Source organism: Opisthorchis viverrini, assembly GCF_000715545.1.
Source record: "Opisthorchis viverrini unplaced genomic scaffold opera_v5_585, whole genome shotgun sequence".
Lineage (NCBI taxonomy): Eukaryota > Metazoa > Platyhelminthes > Trematoda > Opisthorchiida > Opisthorchiidae > Opisthorchis > Opisthorchis viverrini.
Genome location: NW_008752249.1, coordinates 93,571 through 117,589, shown reverse-complemented (window position 1 = coordinate 117,589; position 24,019 = coordinate 93,571). Strand labels below are relative to the sequence as shown.

The window sequence follows — 24,019 nt, the reverse complement described above, 5'->3', positions numbered from 1 at the left end:
GCATATTGAGGGGGCGTTGTCTGTCTGGTCGACACCCAGCGGAGCTGAGAGTCTCCGTAGGTTCCGGGCATTCAGTGGTTGCTTTCAGGAAGCTGACCTTTCTGATACACTGGCAAGGGGTTCAAATGTTTTATCTACGGATGACAATGAAATATTAAGAGCGGATAATTGACACTGACGATTTCACCGCATGTGTATGGGTCACAAACTAACTGGGTTAGCAATGGGAGGTCACGTCATGAATAATTTGAAAAACATCGTTTCAGAAGGTCTTGGTAAACAATCGGTAGATTTTAGGTGAGCGACTTTTCGTTTTGGACACAAAAGCTTCATCAGCCTAGTGGGCAGGTCACCAAATTCGCCAGGTTATAAGACAGACGGGGAACCAAACAGTAAGTCAGAATATCACACTAGATCAGTGTTGAGTGTCAATTAACGGCTCTTGTCGGTTAGCGTGGGTGCCAAAATCTTGAATTGATGGGTTGGAGGAGATTCAAATTAGTTCCAATCGGCTCTTGTTCCTTATTCTTCCGCTTCCGGGTGCCTCAACTGATTATTCACCTCGGGTGCCACTGGTCTTCGTGGGCTTGTGAGTGTTTCGACGATTTAGTTGGGGGAAGGGGAGTACGGTTAGGTTAAGTGGAATTCAGGCGATGACTACTCTTCCTTCTGATAATCGCGCACCAGCACGTGTTACCTCGATTAACCCAAGACCGTTCTCCACACGCTTGCTAGTTCCACGCCTTCTATTCTGTTAACACTGGGATGCTTGGTGACTTCTACCGCCTACGCTCTGTGACGTGAACCGTAGTCCTCACCTCAAAATCTCAACACTGTTTAAATCTATTTTGTGTCCCGTGTCCAGTGCGCGTCCCACCGAGTCATTCAGCAACGCTTGATATTCATCTACGTTTCTCGACGGCCTGTTTATTTTTCCACTATGCTCTCTGATTCGGATGTGAAGTTCCCTGGCCGTCTGTCCTATATGGACCTTAGCACAGTCGTGATACTTAATTTTGTAGACACAGTCCCTGGTTCTGTTCGTCTGGATGTGATCCTTTAATTGCACCAGTGCGAAGCGCAGGGTGTTCCCCGCTGGAAAGCTACTTTTATGTTATCCGTGTTTAGAACTCTTCGAATGACCTCCGATGTCCCTGGTTTATATGGAATAACAGGGGTCCCATTCCCCATTGAGTTTTGTTACCGGTACCAAAACCCTCCGCAATCGACGTCTAATCAAGTAAGCTGGATATCCACTACCCCAAAGTTTGTTCTTTACTTCAGTTTGGGCCGCTGTCCGATCAGCTTCTTCTGTGCACAGGGCCCTTTTCGAAGTTCTGAAAGGAAACATTAAAAAGTTAGCCCTACGTGACGCGGACGAATTAGTTAATCGTCGAAACCGTGAAATGAAAACAATAAGAACACAAGCAATAGACTTCTATTCCTGCCGCCTCCTTCTGCTGTGGCTATAGGGTATAAAGCGACGCCAACCACAGTGCGGCTGCCAACAGTCCAATAGTCAGTATTCAGAATACTTCAATCAAATTCCAGGTGGAAGTCGAGCTGGATGGCGAAAATGCTTTCGTCTTTATCGTCAAGTTGGCAGTTCATTTGATTTAGGACCCGATGTGGCTACAGGACAGCGTTGGTTGGTTACCTGAGTTTCGATATGCTGTCAATCGTACATTGTTGGATCGCGCTGAATACGTAAGGTGGACGGTCAATTTGCCCTGATTGACGCATACGTGAAGTCACGAATTTGGGTGTCCAGGTGACATCGTGAGTAAAACGAGTCACAAGATTTGAGGAATGCAGAGAACAAATTCAAGTGAATGAATTTGGCAAAAGCGACTTGAAGATGATGGAGCGAATTTTATGGGATTATACCGACGTAAAATTCTGATAGCTTTTGGGACCGAACTCCAAGTTCAATACTACTGCGCATTAGGAAGCTAGATGTTGGATCTTATGAGAAGGGAGCACATTCCAAGTGAGACAGCATTCTTCCTGTCGAACTGATGCCTCGAACGAGTGGTCACAAAGATCGATGTCAGCTAATTAGCACTGTTCCATCTGACCGCATCAAACTCTCTTAAAACGGGTTCCCTAACTTCACAAATTAGGCGGATTACGTATTCAATATGTGGCCGAGACAGAACACATTTGTCTGTTAACATCAAACAAAGACCACCTTGTTATATCATTGTTTACCACTTTGTGTACAACAGAGTGCGAGCTCCAACCTTTACTGGTGAAATTCCAACTTAATGTGAGCTGAACCAAAGGTGACGGGGTTGGCTGATTGTGAATTTATCATGATTACAGCTGAAGAGCTAAAAGGATCACCAACGTCAACTTCCTGCCTGACATAGACTTTCATAAATGAGCAAACTTTTATCAAAAGTATTACAGGAACGTAGATATACACACTTGAGCAACGGAACCGAAATCTGCGCATATGGATTTACGAAGCGGTCACACATGGACTGAAAACTGCATTCAGTGTTCAGTACCCTACTGTCGTTCCCGCATATTTATCCCGGATACAGCGACTAAGGTACAAATAAATCTTCCCCTTTCCCCAAAATTATCTGCTCCGATTAGAAAGTGATTCTCCAAACTTCAGGCTGATTAACAAACATGCGTGGCGCTTCAGATTTTACTTAGTCTTTTGAAGGAAATCGACAAATATGCAGTGTGTGTTCGTGGCAGCGATGCACGCTGTCCTGATTCGAAGGCCTTATCGGTAGAGCATCACCCTGTTTGATGCGCAAGCGACTGCAAGCAAGGCAGGGTTGATGAACAAGGTGATGAGGTCAAGTAGCCTCCGAACGACGAACTTTATGTGAGCTGGGGTTATCTATGAAGCAAATGCGAGTATTGTCATCTATTTGGATTACTCATTTAGGCTAGAAAACCCCTTTTCAAGTTTGTGTGTAGGTGGTGGGCCAACATTACTGTGTGAAAAGTGAAGACACGGTTGTCCATTCTTTGTTTGCTAGTTGCACAAACGTCACTAAAACTTCACCTGATATGGTTGAAGGTCATAAGCCTGGCGCGTGACGCAGGTAGTAACCGCGTTAGCACATGTGGTCGGTTAAGGTTACAAGTGGGGCAGGAATTGTTACGTTGTTTGTGGGAGCATGATCTGGTGAGTGTCCGCTACAAGTACAATCAAGGGAATGTATGGTGATCAAGAAAATGCGGTCAAGTAACTTTCGAGCAACGAATGACATGTTAGCTGTAATGTACTACTCATAAGGTTGCTGAAAATCCATCGACTGCCCACGACCGGTTTCGCTCTTTTTGGGGCTCATCAGGTAGGCGCAGTCTCCGAGTTTCCGTCAACCTTATGTTCTACTTGATCACTGACATTGACCATAGGTCTTATCACGGTACTGGTTGTAATCTGTAAGACCTCAAAGCTCGAGCCAACATTTACCAACAGTTTCTTCCCGCCAAACCTCCGGACCTTCGAGTTCTTGTTGAATCAGGTGACATCTAAACAAAGTATGTGCCTGAAAATTCCTGAATAGCTGGATGAGCGAAAATCCAAAAACCTAAATGTGACATTGCTGAGTCACTTCTGAAAGGCGCATGTTGGAGGGAATCATATCTATGGAATCGAAATGGGACGAACAGTAGGGTACTTTGGTAGAGTTCTGCACTTTTCAATGTTTTGATTCCTGTCTTGTTGAAAGTGTCCAATGTAACTATGGTCAGATTAATTTATTGAATGACTGACGTCAGAGAGACGTTTGACTGTTGTTTTCATTCCAACAAAATGAGTAAAATGTGGTTTGGTTTGTTTCGTGCAGAATATAAGAACTACGCACCGAGGCTTTGGTTTTACCAAACAAATACTCTCTTAATTAAAGAGGACAATATCATGAAAGTATGATATGAAGCTTGCACCCTCCTCCCACGAAAAAGTATGCAATTTTAGACGGTTCTTGAAGCAAACGCCCTCCTCCTGGAACATTGTGTGTGATCTGGTACAAGTGAAGTACACCACTGTCCGTTTTCTGCTTTGTGCTGCTTCTTTACACTGGCGCGATTCAATCGGAAAATCAATATCATTAAAATGCACACTCACATGACTTTCGCATGCTGAAAATCAACTCTCGAACAAAATCGTTCATGTAACGTGCAAAATAACCTTGAGGAGTGGTGATGTTTGACACGGCTACCTGCCTGGACCCACTTTATACATTTGAGCGAAAAAGAACCATGAATCCATAGGATCAGGACGCCGAAATACGGATTTCGCATTTTCTTGGTAAGGAAAACCTGGAGTGCCTCAGGAATTATAGGCTGAGGATGGGAACAACACAGTTCGTAAAAGAATTTTGCGGTTCTTAGTGAAAGGTATGAGTTAGGTCGTCGTGGAAGGTAAACGTTAGACCATTATTTCAGCTTTCCTATTTGAGCAACATCGCAATACTACAGCTAACACACGGTCACGAATCTCTCACACAACACTGATCGTTATTTTGGGACATCCACCTCACTCCATGAACAGGACGTGATAGAATCCAACCCCGTGATTGTTTAGGCCTTCAAATATTTCTTGACTCCATTATCGATCAACGCCAATGATTGCGCTATCCAAGGTACCGATAGCGATGCCAATACCGTCCCATTGTACTCTATTTATCGTGAGACTAAGAATTTACCGGCGACCTTTTGGCACATTACATGGACAGATTTTTGCATGGGTCAATGTAAATGTTTCATACACGTCAGGGATTCGAGAATAGACTTTCACGGCTAATTCCTTCATAATTTTTCACTTAACGTTCCCAGGCGGAAGAGTGCAAGTATACAGTTTGGAAATCCATCAATACTGTCAATAATTTATGACTAAGCCGCTCAATAAGAAAAGATTTCACAAACTGCGTGCACCATTTTAGGGAGAGGCGGTCCCTTCCTAGGTGGAAGGCTTGTACAGTTTTACCTTCCAGGCAGATTACTTAAAGTATGATGGTAGTTTGTGGAGATTTTAAAATTTTCAACCCAGCTGCTGCTCAAAAGGTCACTAATGCAAATACCTCTAGAGCTTCTTTGGATGCAAACTGATAGTGGGTCCCAAAAAAGGGGAAAGAGCTACACAATACTTAATAGATTTTTAGGAAATGGAATCGATTTCTAGAAGGGAGATATGTCTTCCAAACTAAGCCACTTTGACCCAGGTGGATTGCGAAATTTAAGACCCACATAGCTCATCACTGTTATTATAACGTGTGCTAACACACTTTAATGAAGTCTGTCGTCCATAAGCAACCATCTTCTCGAAGATGGTAAGCGGTATGGCGCCGACTGATATCAGTGGCGACTGCATTATTCCTACGGAGTGACGGCAGAAGCCATCTAGCGCTGAACCGATTGCGTCTTTGCTGCGAACTGTCGGCTGACCAGTATATAAGCCACAGATTTGTGCTAGAGGCCAAGTCTGGGTAGATAAAACAAACGCAAAATGACTTTTCTGGTGTCATGAGTAGACGCGTGCTATGCCCGTCAGTTGGAAAGATTATCCATGGCCGAGCTCATTTACTTATCGAACAAATATCACGTAGCTGGCAAGCAACCGCGTCAAAATCTTGTAGCTTTCGGTTCTTTTCTGGGAATTACAAGGGCCCCAAGTGGCCAAAAATGCTTGTTGAATGTCCCTTTAAAAAGCCTTGTTTCAATCTTGCACAGCGGATTGAAAAGCCAAATTTTACCTGTCAGTTTCCGTGGGCGTTCCTATTAGTTCACTATGACTGACCACAGTGTTCGTTTTGTCCCTTGACGATCGATTTAGCGGATAATTTCGTGTGATTTAATCACTGCAACTTAAATAAAGGATGTTTCTTCCTTTGGTTTACACACTGCTGTTCATTACTAAGGCACAGTCCCAAGGGTTTATTAGTTTGGTCCTTTAAAACGTATCGACTTGTTCAACATGACTTTACATTCTATCCTAAGAACCGAATTCAAGTCAGGTTTTACCATACTGACATAAACGCATGGGCCAAAATGTATGTTTATAGTACAGTGCAGTACTATATGGTATAGCATAATGTAGTATAGTGTAGCGTAGTATAGTATAGAATGATATATTATGGTATATTATAGTATAGTATAGTATACTTATAGTATAGTATAGTATAGTATAGTATAGTATAGTATAGTATAGTATAGTATAGTATAGTATAGTATAGTATAGTATAGTATAGTATAGTATAGTATAGTATAGTATAGTATAGTATAGTATAGTATAGTATAGTATAGTATAGTAGGTCTCAACAAAATATCATCATCACCCAAGAAAATAGAAAGTTATGCAGGGGCGCTGTTATTGCTCCCTAATTGGACAAACTGCTGTTTGACTTTTCCCCTGTTTTCGGAAACGATGTTCTCTGTTCTGAGTTCGGCACATCTGTATTTGGGAACAAGAACCAGACTGTAATGTGGTTAACAAGGATACACTCAAAAACACTGATTATCTGCGTGGGTACAAATTTTTGTTGACACATACTTCAGTAGGAAACCTATGCGAAAATTCACATTGTCAAAATTAGACCTGTTGAAAAAACGATATATGTTGAATCTAATCACAGACTACCCATCACGTGTTGTGTATTGGCATTTGTCGGGTGAACGGTTCTTAGTTTCAAATGCATGAGTCAAAAGCACCGAGGACACTTTCAACCAGTCGTATGATGACTGTTCTATGTACTATTCGTTTGCACAAATGCAACATGTTCTATTCGACTTTACTCAACAGAAAGAGTCTATCCATGTTTTCGCACCCAAGTTCAGATTCCCCGGATCATGAGAAGAACAGAGGTAGCGAATAAAGCTTGTTTTCTGTGATTGATCCTCTAAGGTGATGCATCACAAATTTACATGATGACAGAAATCACGTGACGAAGGTGGAAATCGGGTGTACAGACACTTTCTTCTATGATAAGGTTTTTTAGCTGGGTGTCCCTGTTAAGAATTACTGTGTATAGAGGACACCAACACGTATTTAAATGAGTCAGTACATTTAACGAGCTCGACCAGTGAGCGTGATGAGCCCAGGAAAACAATACTGGACCTGGTGACCATGGCAACTGTGAAGATACCCTTTTCACATGTAGTCGGTTATCAATTTCCCATTGTCCATGTAAACCAATCAGAATTCTTGAGCACATTACTGCATGCTTCATTAACTCTATAGGTTTTGTGGAGCTTCATTCAATCGGTAGCATGACTACGAAAGTAACAAAGAAAAAGTCGACCTCGAGCGAATCCGAGACGGAGGATAGCAGTGAGGAGGAGAGTGAGGAATCAGAAGAAGAAAGTGAGGCATCAGAAGCCAAAGTGGCGCCTGGAGGACCCGTACAGACAACGAGTAAAGAGAAAAAGTCTTCGCGTACTCAGTCCATGTCGATAGAAGAAGTTGTCGATGCGAGAATGACGTCTTTAATCAAAGAACTGCAACAACTAAAGCAGTGGAGAACGGACATGCAGACAAGTCAGGAAAACCTTGTGGAAAACCTAACTCAATGTACACAATCGGTTGATGAAATTACGAGGAAATTAGACCAGCTTTCAGTTAAATGTCGAGATGCAGAAGAAAGACATGCGAAACTGACTGAATTGCTGAAAAGTATGGATGAACGTCACAGTGAAAATTTGAAAGCTCTCAAAGAACTTGTTGAACGAAATAAGGTGACAACCAGTGCCGGTTATGTGAATCCTTCCCCTGACGGTGAGTTTGAGAGTTACCAAGCCCTCAACAGAATGACTGCTGTTTATTTTTCTCCAGTTAACTGATTATTCGGATGGAGGTATTAACCTAATTTACGGTGTAATTTCAATAGCTGTTTCATATTCCCAGGTTTTTGATAAATTATCCAGCGAATCGTTGGGAGCAAAAGGAGGTTTTGAATTGTTTCACCTGAGATTTTGTACTTTAATGAAAGCCAATGTGGGCTGAAGAGCTGAGACGCAGCCGTTTCATCTTCATTGAAAGGCTTCAGCAATACGCATCTTACGAAGCACCGGAGGTTGGAACCCTCCAGCTCCCGACTAGTAGTTTAAAACTGAGCCGCTAGGCCACGAACTGCTGCTAATTTCCGGCTCTTTTTTCTGCCAGCCTTAGCTTAAATAAATTATGTAGCAAAGTATTTAGTGCTCATGCGCACCAACTTTGCTGTGGCTTGAGGTTAGACAACTCCCAGATAAGGTGAAATCTACAGTGGGGAGTCTGCAACTACTGAGCATTCTGTATATTCTTCCTTAGAAATGGAGTCCCGACGCAGTCTTGAGACCCCTTTGTGGTGTATACTTTTTGGAAAGGAATACCAGGCACCACATCACTGAGTTGGTTCCACTAATCTTATCATGTATATGGACTCGAGAACAAATTTCCCACCGAAATGCTGTGCATGACTTAGGTGACCGACTCAGATGCTGACCTGAGCCACGAACGAGACCATGATGGCTGTCAGCTTTCTGTTGACACCTCTGACACCTGGATTTTATGAACTAGTAAACGACGTAAGTTCGCCAATCTAGAAAAAAATAATCTCAAAAAAAGTCATCAAAATTTGTTTACCTTAAATTTTACCAACACTCAACGAACTTTACCAGTGCTTGTTGATCACGTGGCTGTTGATCTGTTCGTCGAGCTTGGCAACTGACTTGTGAACGTTTCGTCACCAAACGAGGATTCATCATCAGCGTGGAGTTGTGTAGTGACGAACTGTTGGCAAGTCAACTTCCAAGCTCGATGAGCAGATCAACAGCCACCTGATCAACGACCGATAAACTTAAAAAAGCTAAAAATAGTTCAATGCAGTACCGAACTTTCCCAATAGTTTGTGAGCAATAACTGCAGAAATAAGGTATGCTTTATATTTTGAGGGAAAATACCAAGAAGGTGAAATCTCAGTGAATGTGAGAAACCGCCATGCTACGCTACCCCTACATGGATCCTGGAGACAGGCTGAGAGGGCGGCCGTAGCAGCTACTGATGATTGGTCGATGTGCTAGATTTTGACTGCAGGCTGTTCACTACCCCTCGGCTGTCGTGCGAGTGCTGTAGCTTGGGTTGACTTTCAGAGGCGAGAGTATTGATCGACCGAAGAAGCGCATCGCCTACCTGTCGGTGCGGCTTGCTGTGGTGAGTCATCAATACTGAGCTTGTGCGGCGGCTGTGCCTACACGTTCACGTGGGTTAAGGTGAGACTCAGGCGCTGTGTTTTGCATGGGATGCGCAAGCCTATCTCAAGATTCTTTGAATCAGCGTGTGCTTAGTATGGTCGGCAGGCGGGTAGTCAAAAGTGCTATGCAATTGTCCCCGTAGGTGGGCTTGACTAAGGGGAATCCAAACTCATCAATAGGTCCAATACCCGAGGAGAACGTTCTATTGGTATACGCTCTTCTGAACGTATTCAAGCCGCACGACGAACTCAATATTGTGAGCACTGTTGATTCCTTGGAACTGGTAGTGAGTGAGCTAATGGCCTTCAAAGGACTACGATGTTCACGTTGGAATGTGAAAGGGCAAACTTTCCACGGAGTGACCAACGTGTTTCGACTTATTCCATTATGCGTATGCACGCTCATTCCGCAGCTTTGTGATTCAATTTGTCCTTGTCTGTGTGGTGTTCACCGCATACTACTGAGCTGTCAGTTTGGATCCCGGTTGACAACGAGGGATCCAGCTGGATCTAAGGTAAACCTTCTATCATAAACAAATTGGTATCCAGATGAGCGTTTAAGTTGAGATTCGTGCTATTCGGGTTCAGTTAGAACATGAGTTTGGCAGAAACTCGGCCACCGTGACTACCTGATGAGCCCTAAGAAAAGCAAATCCGGTCGCGGGCTGTCGAAGAGCTTTCAGCAAACTTATGGGTACTTCTATAGTCTGTTCATTACCTAAGCACCACACGCTACTCATCAGTTTGCTGCAACCTCTTTGGAGAGTTAAGACATCTCAAATATTATCCTAAGTGACACATGACGGGACTGGTGTCTTCTTCATGTCACCTACCTTCCTTTTGTGGTAGGCTTCACGTAGTCAGAATACTCCGTTGGAATGTAGGGATATTTCAAATGGTACAAACTTTTACTATTCATGGCCAGAAGAATGGTTTTGAAAGGGGATTAACAGGGTTATCGAGTTTTCGGGAAAGTTTACAAATAATCGGTAGATTCAATAGTTTATTAAGTTAAAATCAAGTGCTGTGCTCCTAAAGTCTTTTCTCTCAACATTTCGGAAGCCTTACTTTTTATGTTTGGGCGGCTGGGTTTGAATGAAGATTTTATTCAATAGTTTGAGGAGTTTTGCAGGAGTATGCAAACAGCTGATAATGAGCTTTCAAAAGCAGTTTACTTAGTTTAGGCGTCTCGTTGCGCTCAATCTCGTCAAGTTTGCAAGGTGAGAACAAACGAACGCTGTTAGTTTCCGGAGTTCCAGTTTTACACATCCTTTGGGTTTACGTCAGCCGACAGAATGTTCGCCATCAATCGGTCTTCTCATGGACGATGAGAGGTATCGCTTCAGAAGAGTAGGCTTCTACGGTGAGATCTTTTCATTCGCTGGTGGGGTGCTAAGTTCTGGGAATCTTTGTCCGATCGTGAAAGATTTCTCCACTTTCACGCTGCCCAAGCTTAGGCAGAAGCGGCCGAGATACAGAGGTTGACTTTGAATCACCGACATTCCAGTCAGTAATTTCGCGGTTTAAACAGTGAGCCACCTCGAAATTCAAATATCGATTGGTTGTTTTCTTATCTAACAAATGTGCACAAGATTCAATCATTACCATGGATGGGAAGTTTCGTAGCTCAACCTGTGACGTTAATAGCGGAGTTGTTATCCTAGATTAGCGATTCTGTTGCAAAATTCCTAGGCCCCGTGAACGACTCAAGCATCATCACGGATGTTTTGACCCAAGCCACGTAGTGCAATCGTGTCTCGAACAATGCCAATTGGAATATCGTGAAAAGAACTCTTTTCGTGACTTCCTGAATAGTGTAATGTTTCCGAGCTACATGTGTTTAGCAACTTGGCTAATTTCGAAGGAGGCTGACACAACAGACCAATGATGGACAGCTCTGCTGGGATTGGTACTGGGTTACCCAGGTCAAAACAATTTCTGATATTGTTGCGAGAGTCAAGTAGTTCCAGGACGGGATTAGAAAGGAGACAGAACAGGACGACGTAATGTACGCTTTATTCGTCTAATAACTGTAGTACATGAGCTGAAAATAGAGTGAGAATCACGAGTTAATGGGTTATGCAAAGATATGGGTTATGTAGTCATGACATTCTCCCCGCCTTGGAATAAGTGTGTACTTTGCGGAGAAAGAATGTAAAAAAAATAAAAGGCTGTAATAGTTACATGGAGTCGTTTACGCCTCTCTGTTGCGTAGATTATATGGGTGAGTGCGCTGTTGTCGGATAAGAATGTCCGAGTGATTTCCTGGATCTGCACTAGAATGGGATGGCGAAGCATCGTTAATAGGCAAGAGTTCAGTTTCTGAGCAACCACGGTGGATTGTTGGTGTTGCGTGAGGCTCCTCTTGTTCGGCGATATGTATTGGTTCCTGTTCTGTGTCGGATGTCATGTCGTTGCCTTTGGGAGCCAAGCGGCGCAAGGATACTGTTTCGTGTTTGCCATCTGGACGAACTATGTGGGCTTACTGTGGATTACAAGAGACGAGTTCCACTTCCTCTACCAGAGGGTCATATTTAGAGACTCGATCATTGCGTTTTAAAAAGATTGGCCCAGGGACAGTAAGCCAGGTAGGTAGGGAGGCACCGTTGGCTGATCGTCGTGTGAACGGCATAAAACGTTCGTGTGGGGTACAGTTGATACTAGTACATAACAGGGATCTGATACAGTGAAGAGCATCAAGGAGGACAGCCTCCCAATGTGTGACAGGCAAGCCGCGCGATTTTAGAGCCAGGCAGATGGTCTTCCAAAGGGTACCATTAAGTCGTTCAACCTGACCATTACATTGTGGATTATATGCAGCGGTGTGACTACTGGCAACGCCTTTATCGAACAAAAATTGTTTGAGTTCAGTTGATATGAATGCAGAACCGCGATCTGAGTGAATATAAGCAGGCATACCAAACAGTGAAAACAGTTGACTCAAACAACGAATTACAGTGGAAGAGGACGTATCGGCGCAGGGATAAGCAAAAGGGAATCGAGAATACTCGTCAACGATTGTTAAGAGGTACTTATTACGAGTGTTTGAGGGAAGTGGGTCTTTAAAGTCGATACTAAGGCATTCGAACGGTTGTGTGGCTGGCCACGAAATGTGTCACAAAATTTTAGTTTGAGCTCGGAGCATGTGGAACAGTTGGACACCACACGTCGGATATCGCTGACTGAAAAAGGAAGGTCCTTAGAACGAACAAAATGTGAAAATCTCGTGACCCCGGGATGGCATAGTATGTTGTGAAGCTCTTCAGATTTTTCCGTCCCAGCAATGTTGGCACAAAGGTTACGAGATAGGGTATCAGCAACGCGGTTATCTGTTCCAGGTCTATAGACGACGTCATAGTTGTACCCTGCCAACTCGATTTTCCACCGTTCAATCTTGTCGTTCTTTATTTTACTTTTCTGTTGGTTGCCATACATCAAGGCGACCGAACGTTGATCCGTAATCAATTTAAAATGTCTCCCGAGGAGATAGTGGCTCCATTTGCGGATCGCTTCGACTATAGCATATGCTTCTTTTTCAACAGCAGAATGATTTTTCTCGCTTGCAGTCAAGGTTCTGGAGAAAAAGGCGACCGGCCGGCTACCCTGGCTCAGGGATGCACCAATAGCGATGTCGGACGCATCAGTTTCAACAACGAGAGGAATATTGTAGTCGACAGTAACTACCATCGCATTTTCTAGTTCGTGTTTAAGGTTCTCAAATGCTGTTCGGGCATTCTCCGGGAGCGGAAATATTTTGTTTTTAACCAATGGATGAATTTTGTCAGAGAACGCCGGTATCCACTGTGAATAGTAGGCAAACAAACCAACGGCTCTTTGCTGCGATTTCCCGTTCTCTGGAAGTGGGAGTTCTCTTATGGGGCGCATGCGTTCTGGGTCAGGTCTTATAATACCTTTGGAGACCTTGTAACCTAAGAGAGTAATCTCTTCAGTTGCGAAGCTGCTTTTCGTATCGTTCAAAGTAATATTGTATGTTTTTGCGACATCGAGAAAATGCCTAAGATTACGGTCATGTTCATCTCTCGTTTTGCCGCATATAGTGACGTTATCGATATAAGCGAATGTGTCTTTTACCTGTTCGGCTTTGATTATATTGTTCAGCGTTCGCTGAAAACACGCGACCCCGTTTGTCACTCCAAAAGGAATGCGCCGAAACTGGTATAGGTTCCCCCCAGCTTCGAACGCTGTGAATGGCTTGTCTGACTCGATTATTGGAACCTGATGATATGCACTCTGGAGATCCAGTGTGCTGTAGACGGTGTAGCGTGCGATGGTTTCAATCATTTGGTCGAGTCTTGGTAAAGGATAAGCGTCAAGGTAGGTGAAGCGATTGATTGTCTGGCTGTAGTCTATCACCATGCGTCTCTTGTGATTTGCATTGCGGGTAACGAGCACTTGTGCTCTCCATGGAGAATTCGATGGTTCGATTATGTCATCGGTAAGCATTTGGTCTACTTCGGTTTGTATGAATGTTTCGTCTTCCGGTGTATGACGACGACTTCCTGGCATGCGTGTTTTAAGTGTTAGTTTTTGTTCTGGACCGTGTGATACGCCTGCGAATGAGGAAAATCTTTCGCGATGATGAACTACCGCCTGCTCGGCCTCCATCCACCCAAACATTCTGACGTTCAGACAGTTCAGAGCAGAAGCCAGTTGTTAGACTGCTCAACTATTTTTTCGCAAATTCGGCTGCTTTTTGACTACAAGCTGTCACCTTCAGTGGACTGACCCGTTTTGATTGACCGAGTTTGGTCCCGTTCCTTTCATGTATCAGGTGGAATAAGATCAGCTTCACGATGTCACACGTACATACCTGTGCATACCTGTTATAGCGAGAGTGTAGCTCGTTTTTCGCACGGGTAGGGAGGATATCACCTGCAAAGAGAATTTAGTCTTCAAAAAAACTTAGCCAGAAAGAAAGGCACTTCATCGTTTCTCTCAAGGAGAGGTTACTGGGTTCTCAGTGAAAAAGAGTATTACCACAACTGTGTTTTGTCCACAGGTGTTAGTCGCAGACAGGTGTTTTAATAAACGGGGTGAATGTTTACTTCCAAATCATATCAAATTATCATTTGAGCTATGTCAGCCTGCATCTAAAGTGTAGCCCATCGCCCGTCTCTGTACAGCAGTTTAGAAACAATACGTACATTATCAAGCATTGGGGTTGGGTTATGTAAAACTATCCAAAAATAACCTATTGTTCTTCGATTTTCTCAAGTGTCGCTTTTAATGAGAAAGCGTCTTTGCAAAAGAAGATTTTTGGTGAAAATCGGGTCGTTTTGGAAGGTTTGTGGACGGGATTCCAACGTTCTCTCTGAGTTCCGATTACCAGGATGGCACGCCACTGTATCTAGGACTTGGGAAGAGCAACCGGCAGGTCAGAACGTTGATCCATCCCCATGAGAATGCCTAACCGAGTACGCACAATGGGCAGTGGAAGGAAGGAATGAAATTCATCGTACAATACGATTGCGACCTGATTAATTAATAGGCATGAGAAGGTAGGGCATCCATAAAATGTTTCGCTCACTTGACAGTGATAATTAGTAGCCTACTTTCAAACGGTAAGGCTTCGATTGATTGTTAGAAGGCGGTAAGGGACTACCGTAGATATTCGTGTTTCACCACCGCGATAGTGTAACCAGACTAGGTAGGCGTTTGAGATAGTATAAAGTCAAACGAACAGAAGGCCATGGAACAAATGTCAAAAAGCTTAAAATATCTGGAACTGTCGTGTGATGTTTTGTCTTTGTGTTTTTTTTACCGCAGCATTTCGGCTGTGAACCAAGGATTGTCCTTATATCGTGCCCCAATTTCATATAGACTAACCGCCTATGTAGGACAAGGTCCAAACTGCAGTTGTCTATTCCAAAGCGCCTGTAAAGCCAGACAGAACGAAACTACAAGCAGGAAGCTGGTGGGGTACACTTGCTCTTTAATTTCGCTGACAAAGTCCATTCTCTATGAACAAAGTACCTATCCCGCAAAACCCCAAAACTGCAACCAAAAAGTTGCTCACTAGGTTTCAAACGTATGTCATGCTACCTGACTGGGAAGTAATGACTGGCAGGTCAATCGATCGTCACAACCAGGACAGTTACTGGGTCGGCTTTGAATGAGTCGGGAACACCAATCACATCGCCCAAATGTTAACAGGCTCGCCTGTTCAGACGTGAAAAATCAGGTGCGTCCAGCATGCGTTGGTGGAGTAGCGGCTACACGCTCGCCCCGCATGTCAGATATCCGGAGTTCAGATCCCGGCACGGCCTTCGAATATACCCTAATAAGATGGAAACTCTAGTCCAGTGCTTCTCTTTGGTGTGAACTTACCGGAATAATTACGTCAGAGCAGGAGGACGACCGTTCAAACGAGAGTGGTATGACTATGAACCGGATACATAAGTTTTGAAAGCCAGTTTGAGGAAGTGCTTGTGAAAAAACAGCCAACATTATTTGAAAGTTGCTTATTGTACTCTGGGAATCAAGAGTAAGGGATCGCTACTTTAATGAGTCCCATATAAAGTGCAAATAATGAGATCGCTTGTTATCAGGGCATGACTGTGATTGTATTTCATCATGTGAGTAGTGTGCTTTACATCTTCCGTGGGCTTACTGAACATTTCCTCTGCTTTACAGGCAGAAACCTCAGAAACTCGAAACCAACAGATGTCATGGATGTCGTTAAAATGACGGCCGGTCTCGACCCAGAAGCGATTCAGTTCATCAGTGAGAGAATGCTTGAAGCCAAACAGATGAGATTTCACGAGCTTCTCAAACGCATCAACTTGTGACATTCCACGTGAGAAACACGTGAAATGCGCACTTTTTCGAATAGCTAAAAATACATTCCAAAATACCAACAATTGCTTCATTCAGCCAAAATAAACGATACATTTTTACTTTTTCAGCGCTATTTTTTGTTCATGAGAGGATCACTGACCAAGTGTAAGAAGCATTTGTGCTAGGATATACTGCACACTGGTGAACGAATAAGGGTCCGACGAGAGAGTGGTTACCCATCAAATCAAATTCATGTGTACCATGGCCTGCTGGTATACACATAAGTGATAAGGGAATTTCAGCTTTCGATTCGAGGCTGTATGTGTGAAAGCATCAATAAACGCCTGTTGTTATGCTCACAAACCAGAAAACGCACACCTCCAAACTATGTACGTTGATCCATCATACTATGGACCCACCGTATGTCTCTTTCAGTCGAATGTTCCAAACCAGGTTATTGTGTGCTTGCTCATCTTACCGTCCAGCAAGTGCTTTCCATTCAAAGTGATTTCATCAGAGTAGAGTAGTGGTAGGTGTTGCCCAGAGTCAAACGGTCAGGACGAATATCAGGCTGCCCGCACCAGGCCACCATCTACTTAGTCAAGCACGTGCCCCAAGTCGTTCAGACCGTGTCAAAGTTCGCTTCATTCTTTGCGTGATACTCAGCTGGCCACTGCCTCTGTAAGTAATTGGTGCAATTCGCGCACACTACCCTACCCGTCGTGACAACCTTTCCCTTAACGCTGTCTGTCCGCCTATGGATTCAATATGGTTATCTTCATTCTTAACTGCGCGCCTGTTTTTTCTCCGGTAGTCTAACTTTGCTCACGGGTCTTTTGAGCCCCTACTCTCTCTGTGTGCCGCATTGTTTGTTCCGTGAGTTCATGTACTGATGCGTCACCTCAATTGTAACTCAGATACCGTCGCAGAATCTAATAGCTGTATTCTACCTTGCAGAAGTCCTAGTTGCTAAGGCGTCCCGGGGGAAATTCGGCTCGGATACTGACAAAGAGTTTGAGCTTCATGTTGGTTTTTTAAATCCAAAACACAGCGTAGTGGAATGAGAGGTAATCCGGCGTTTTGGTTGCAGTGGTCAGTCTTTTTCAAGAATCTCTACAGTCAGTTGAATGAGGGTCAGTTGTAGTGCTCCTGCGATCAGTTGGCAACCCGGTGCGACCAGTGTCTGTTAGCTCCACGTTTGTTCAGTTGGGCATGATTGTGCGTGTACTTTGCTTGGGATGTGCTTCCGTTTATTGTTGTGACGACTGTAGTGCGCCTGTTTTGACAACTCTGGCTACCATGCCTACTAAGATGTGCAGTAAGTCCAAGCAGGACGGAATGCCGGAACCGTCACTACGGTTGACGCAGTTCGGTTGTGCTGATCTTCAGCGCCCCTTGCAACTGGCTGTGTACCATTGAAGTTGATTTTAAGGTTTGACTCAAGTGCGTGAAGTGCACTGGCTGATTCATGGTCAAGTCTTTTCCTTAAACTCTGGTTTTCAACGGTGGTCGAATGTGAATGCCAACTGGTCACGGGAACAAATCAGTCAGAATGAACCCAAATGACACTGAATTTACCTTGTATTCAATCGGTCGTAGAAATCCTTAAAAATGATTGGTCACGTTAACCGAAGCATCGGATTATAAAACCTTATACCACTACACTCTGTTTGGAATTTAAAAATCCCATATTTCAATTATTACTTCCCCCTTATCGATCGTATTTTGGTGCTTATGCTGCACAAGAAGTGACATGTTTCTGAACCAGACCAGAGGTTCCTACCTACCCATATGCTGTTGGTCACAATCTTGTTGTCTACCACCCAGTATCCAAACACCAGGTCTCTTTCCTAGGTCCGCGTATGTACTTTGAATTCATGACACGACTCAATGAAGTAAAAGTTCTTGAAAAAGTGCCACTATATAAAACCGGAGGTGAGTTTTCGGGGAATCAAATCACTGTACGTCTGTCAATAATATAAGTGGTTTCGAACATAAGCTCAGACTGTCCGAAAAATCGATGTCGCTCCTCCAACCTCGTCAACATATCGTACTTTGTGTCAAGTCGCACGGACCGTGAGTTATCAACCGCAACCAAACAACGCGACTCGAACCTGAAGAACATGACTCCAAACCTGGTGCTCATTCAGTAGCCTGCCATTAGCCGGCGTACTGTATGAATCCATCACCCGCACTCATAAAAACATCCCCTCAAACCTGTTCGAATCGGAAAGTTTACGCCCATAGTACAACATGCGTTATTTGATGCAATCTCCCTAAAAAAGTCAAAATTTCACGAAATTTCGTGACCCGTTTTGTAACAGCGTGTTTCAGTGAAGCATTTTGCTGCCATTCCTATGAATCCAAACGGTCAGCCTGTGCGAACTGAGGTGACCTTTATTACTTTGTAGTTAAACCAAGTCATTCTTTATGTTATTGTTCATTTTCCGGTTAAATTCCACGTGTTTTGTACAAAACGTCGACGAATCTGAAGTAACCAATTGGGTCAATTGGAATATTTCATACAGAAAACGCATCACAAGATCTGACATTATTTTCCAGTTGGGCACCACTGGAGAGCGTAGTTCAATGTTCGGTAGCCAATGAGAGGGATCTGAAATAACAAACGAGTAGGTATTCAAATGTTTATCACCAGGCCAACAGAATTCTGGTCATCTGATTGAAGCACGCATTTTCGTCTGTTCAGTCAAACGGAGTCCTCAGTCTTTCCAGCTCCATAGCTCGAGAAGAGGAGACTCTAAATTGGAATGACAGTGAGGCTCTATCTATTATTCTGGTCGCAATCTTGTCCAGAGACAAGATGATGATGGGTAGCTGATATATAATCACCGTATACGTTTTTGTGAACAAAATCACCGAACGAGAACAACCGAGCTGGTGTCAGTTCGGGGGATGGGGTATGATTTCCCTTAGAGGAAAGTATGTATGTATTCCAAATTTCGCTAACAAAACAGCGATACACTACAACTGGTGTATTTATATTTGGACTTCCATTTAGAGCACTAGCTAGTTGAACAGCATCCTCTTATAGTCTCCTATTTATCGTCCACGAAAACCATCAACACAGTGAAGCATGGCAAACTCCTTCAGGAGCCTTTATTGTACAAATCTGGCCTGGAAATGCATCCGAGTTGCTTGGTTAAGTCCGGACTTTTGCACAAACCCATTGTGGAGACTCTCATCCTGCTATGAACAGTCTCCTCAACGCGGGATCAATCGAATAGCGAAACTCGAGCTGTGTTAAGTATTCACAACCATTAACGAATTACACTCGGTTGCAAGTCACGGTTACCTTAACGACTGACTCCAATGATGGCCCACCCTTACATCAACGTGGCGTAAAAGAAAAACTATATCATCACATAATCGCAATGTGACTTTCAAGGAGGACATCTTCTTGATGGACTGAGACGAGGAAAGCACAGCTGGTCGTGGACTGTCCAAGAGCTTTTAGTGGCGTCCGACGTCAATAAATTATGCAAGACTATACTAAATATTACTAGTGATGTTCTGTGGTTGCCATTTGCTGGACGCTGAACTCTTAGCTATGTAATGTTGATGGGCTAAATTCAAACGAAGGTACTTTATTACCATGTGAGGAGTTTTTCAGTTGTATTTTCAGCAATGCTCCACAATTTTGCGAATAAAGCAGCAAACATCTATCCGTCAAAAAAATACCAGAACTCATTTTACCAATTTGATTGAATCGAAATCTACATAGCGTCAACGAAAAGGGGACTACACATTGGGAATGGTGAGCATAACAAAAGACCAATCAAGTCACTGGGATACATAAATGAACGTCAGGCACCCATCAAAGACTCTGAGGGAACGGAAACTGTGCTAGAAAAAAAGACGTTAAATAAGCCCAGAAAAAGAAAAAAGGTTTGCGATGGAGGTTACGAAACCCATGATTATTTGTAAATTCGATTGACCGTTTCGGAAATTTCATTTAAGTTCTCTAAGCTTCCGTATTTGGGATTGCCTTCAAGTGCGATAAGCACGATCACCAAGTTAGGCCACAAGCTCAAAATCTGGTTCTGATGGACCCCACTAAATGTCATCGTCTGGGCTTGTTTTCTGATGCCATTCTTCTGTTTCCACGGCTAAACAAAATCACAAATATGTCCATTGAAGGGGGTAATAACTGACATGTAAAGCCAAAACATGAAGACAGAAGTGGCTGTTGCATGATGAACCAGATGTGTTGCGCCACGCGAGAAACGCTTTTGCAGCATAAAACCACCAAATTCTTCTCAACAAACCAGGAACACGACATACACGAACAAAATCAGCCACTGGTGTCGCACTCGGATTTGACGTCAGTCAGCATAGAGTTCTGATGTACTCAGTTGTCCAGATGCGACATATTCATCATAAGTCGTCCACTTCGAAAAATGATGAAACGAAGCAACCATCCATAATAAGATAATGAACCGTGTAGCTAATACCCGGAATTTTGTGCGCATCACTCATTCACTTCTTGGCTATGTGTCGACTACCCTGCGATTTTTGTAAGTGGAGGTGTCCAAATCTATCTCTGTTGCTCAAGTATCATTTGAATAGCTTGGCTTTATTATGAATGATAAATTGCAGGGTAGCGGACACGCAAAGCTTACGCAAACCAACATGGTAGCTGACCCGGCAGCGGTGGATGGCGTGAGAATGGGGCTTGGCAAACAGTGCTGCACCTCCCTTTCGTCCCCACACTAACGCTTCCAACACTGATAGGGGTCCTGGCTGGCTTTCTTGCAACTGCATGCACTTAATCTACTGTGATATTCGCTTAGCAACCTGACATTCTTGTTCCTGTTTTTTTCGTCAGCTTGGTTTCTGTCGCCCAACTAATAAAGGTGCGAAAATGTCAGTTATTGTGTTGTGAGCGGTTGAGTGTACGGAATCCCAGAAACATTTAACTAGTGGTGTCCACTTCCTCCACCCATTACATCACCCAGTTTGCAGGTATGAAGTGAAAGGTAATGATAGCTGACAATAATTCATGTCTAATGGGATTGCACATTCCCGTGTGGGAAACTACAGTCGAAGCTAGTCAAATGCTGGTGGAATAGAATGGTTCTTTCTCCTTGTATGTCTCATACAGGAATGCCTTCAGGATTTAACCGACTCATTACTGATTAGCTGACTCACATGTATGCACGAGTGAATGGCAGGGTTGTGTACTGGTGCCTCGATGCGCGAAACTGTTACATTGATTCAGAGAACTTAGTCAAATTAAATAATGCCATTTCAAATACTTTCTGAGGTTAGTTCAGTACTCTTCAAACACAAAGAGAGAGGTTTTCTAACATCTTCTCAGGCCACATCAGGCTCCTCTTGAGTTCTTGCATGAACACTTGAACTTTCATTATCTCCGCCTGTAATTCAGGGAGAGATGAAAGAATAATTACCTTCAGGAACCGCTAGACGTCGTACCGCCAGGGCCACGCCATCTGCGGTTGTTCGGCATGCACATTCGTCTTGCTCTTCTGACCACAGCTGTTATGATAAACCAAGTTCATTTAATCAGAGAATTCTGAACGTCTACGAGGCAATAGTACGGAAATTGATTGTCAAACCTTCCATCCTGTATGTCTCTGAGTAATATCCCGGCCAATGCTCCTGCAATCTCTGACTTGACTTCGAACAAATTCTAGCTTATTTTATTCGATTCAGTCTCAAATTGCATTTGCCATTCGACTGACCGTGTCACCCTCGTCCACATTTTCGAGGAACATTTAGCAGCACAGATTAATACGGTTATTGCAAGTGTCTGATGTTTTTTGATGCGAAAGATATGGATCAGGTTCTGTGATTGGCTACTTGGCCCGAATAATCATTTTGAGATGATTTCTAACTACTTGTTAGTAGTTTAATTCTATAAAGATTTCAGGAGCGCTGAGGTTGATTGGCCTGACGATGATACGGCTGAGGAGGGAAGCTTTCCTGGGTTTCTGAGCTGATCTCTATCCGCCAGTGAGGCAATCTGTATTAGAGGCTAGCAGTGGGATGAAATATCACTTTATGTGCTCATTCTGAGGGTAACAACTATCGCTCCAGATAAGGACGCCACCCAGAAATAACGTTCCCCGCGGTTCCTGGGTGTTTTACACAGCTGAATAGCTGTGGTTATTCATGATCCATACCAGCTGGATACATCTGGCTTAATTTTTATGCCATTCTCAAACGTGAAACTTTTCTGAGGAATGGTCAATCCGTGAAGCATTAACGGACATTATTACGACCTTAGTGACCGATAAACCCTTAAATGAGACATCGACTACATGGTAAGGTCATCTTAGTCATTATTAATGCTCAGCTTGTAAATATCTGCACTAAAGTCGGTTCAAATGAACTAAAAAGTACCGGGTAGTATGGGGAACAACTAGTTTGTTTGGATGATAATGGAAAACACATCGACATTCCGACAATTTTATTTCTGAACAGGACCACAGGCGATGACAGAAACGTAGTGTCGCGATGTATAAAGTTTCAACTGTGTAATATTCTGTTCGGAATTGATACGTTTTGGTCTCCCTATCGGTCCAGGCGATGGGTGGGAGGAAAAGAGAAACCAGCGTGTCTTCGTATTGCCTTGAAAGGTGTGTTTCAGTCAGTGGGCTGGCACTCATGAAGGTTCACTATCTAAACCCCCTTCCTCTGAAGACTGTTTGCCTGAACCAAAAAAGGTTGTGATATGTGGTATTCAGTTGGCAGCCAACAACGAAGATACTTTACTTTCCTTTCACGGCCGACCATTCGTTAGCAATGCTGTTCACACGGAGTGAGGCGGAGACATCATTCGAAGGCAGAAGAACCAGTATGTTCAATTGTGGTGAACATACAGACCTAGAAGGTCAAAGTTATTCATTACTCAAGTTTATTTTCGAATCCAACTCAAAGGTTTTGAATCTAAAGGATCCCCCTGGTATCAGCAGGTGGGTTCGATGATGCACGATCGTTTAAAAATCCACATGCACACACGCGTGAAATAGTTCTGTGCAACGCTGCAGCCGGAAGGTATTCGTCCATACCTAAGTAAAATCGCTTTTAGTGGTTGTCTTGATAATAATTGTGCAAGTTTTTTTTTAAATTGTGATCAGGTCAGGCTTTCTGTAAACAAGAGATTTAATAATGGACGTCAGTATCCTTACACCTATGTTTGGATAAACATTCTTCGTACTGAACATAGTGTCTGGTATTTTCCGTTATTTGGGTTTTCACAAAGTGCACTGGTGCGCTGGACGATTTCTAGATGCAGTTTTGTAGAGTTCCGCAGGAATATCTTCTTCAAAAGTGATCACACTGGATGTCCCATCACGGCCCAATTGATCGGCGTATAGGAGTTGTAAATTTGAAACTTTATTTCGGTGGAGGGGTGCTGTAATTGCTATCCCCCAACTCTCTCACTGGCTTGAAAAAGTAATAACACAAGTAATATCGTGTAATGATTTTTGAAATACGCTGGTCATAGAGAGTATGACTCGATTGCTAAGTTAATCAGATAACTGCTGCGGAAGGGGCGACATATCTCACTCTGAATACGCACGTATTAAAACACACAAACACATAAAGACACTTGAGAGGGTGAGATTGATAAAAGCTGTTCTGCATTGCCATAAGTAAATAAGAAAAACCACCGAGTAGATCAGTTTGAGATATTCAAGCAAAAGCGTTGCGCCACTGGACAAATTTATCCTGAATGTTCCACTTCAGAAATCAATTTACTATGATCCACTCAGTCTGTCCCAGTACTTGGTTTATCTTGTGTAGATCAGACACGTTCAAACGGACACCAAACGCTAGAACGTAATGTCCGATGTCACTGCTAGGGGCATTCTTGCAGTGTGGTTCGACATCATGGACTTGAGGCATTTGTCTATTTACCACCTGAATTTATACAGTACATTTCACAGTGAGAGGATTTCAACACCAGAGACCAAGCTTTTTTGATGACCATGGAATATATATATATATATATATATATATATATATATATATATATC

The 24,019-nt window shown here is 43.3% G+C and overlaps 1 protein-coding gene across 1 annotated transcript in view; it reads right to left on the bottom strand.

The window, feature by feature from the left end:
* Positions 1-14,565: 14,565 nt before the first annotated feature.
* The window catches only part of T265_11796 (hypothetical protein), a gene marked incomplete at both ends in the record, with an annotated part of 102,574 nt that continues 93,120 nt past the window's right edge, over positions 14,566-24,019 (bottom strand). The window contains one exon of the mRNA XM_009178558.1: positions 14,566-14,691. Coding sequence (XP_009176822.1) covers positions 14,566-14,691 — 126 coding nt within the window. The remainder of the gene's footprint in view (positions 14,692-24,019) is intronic.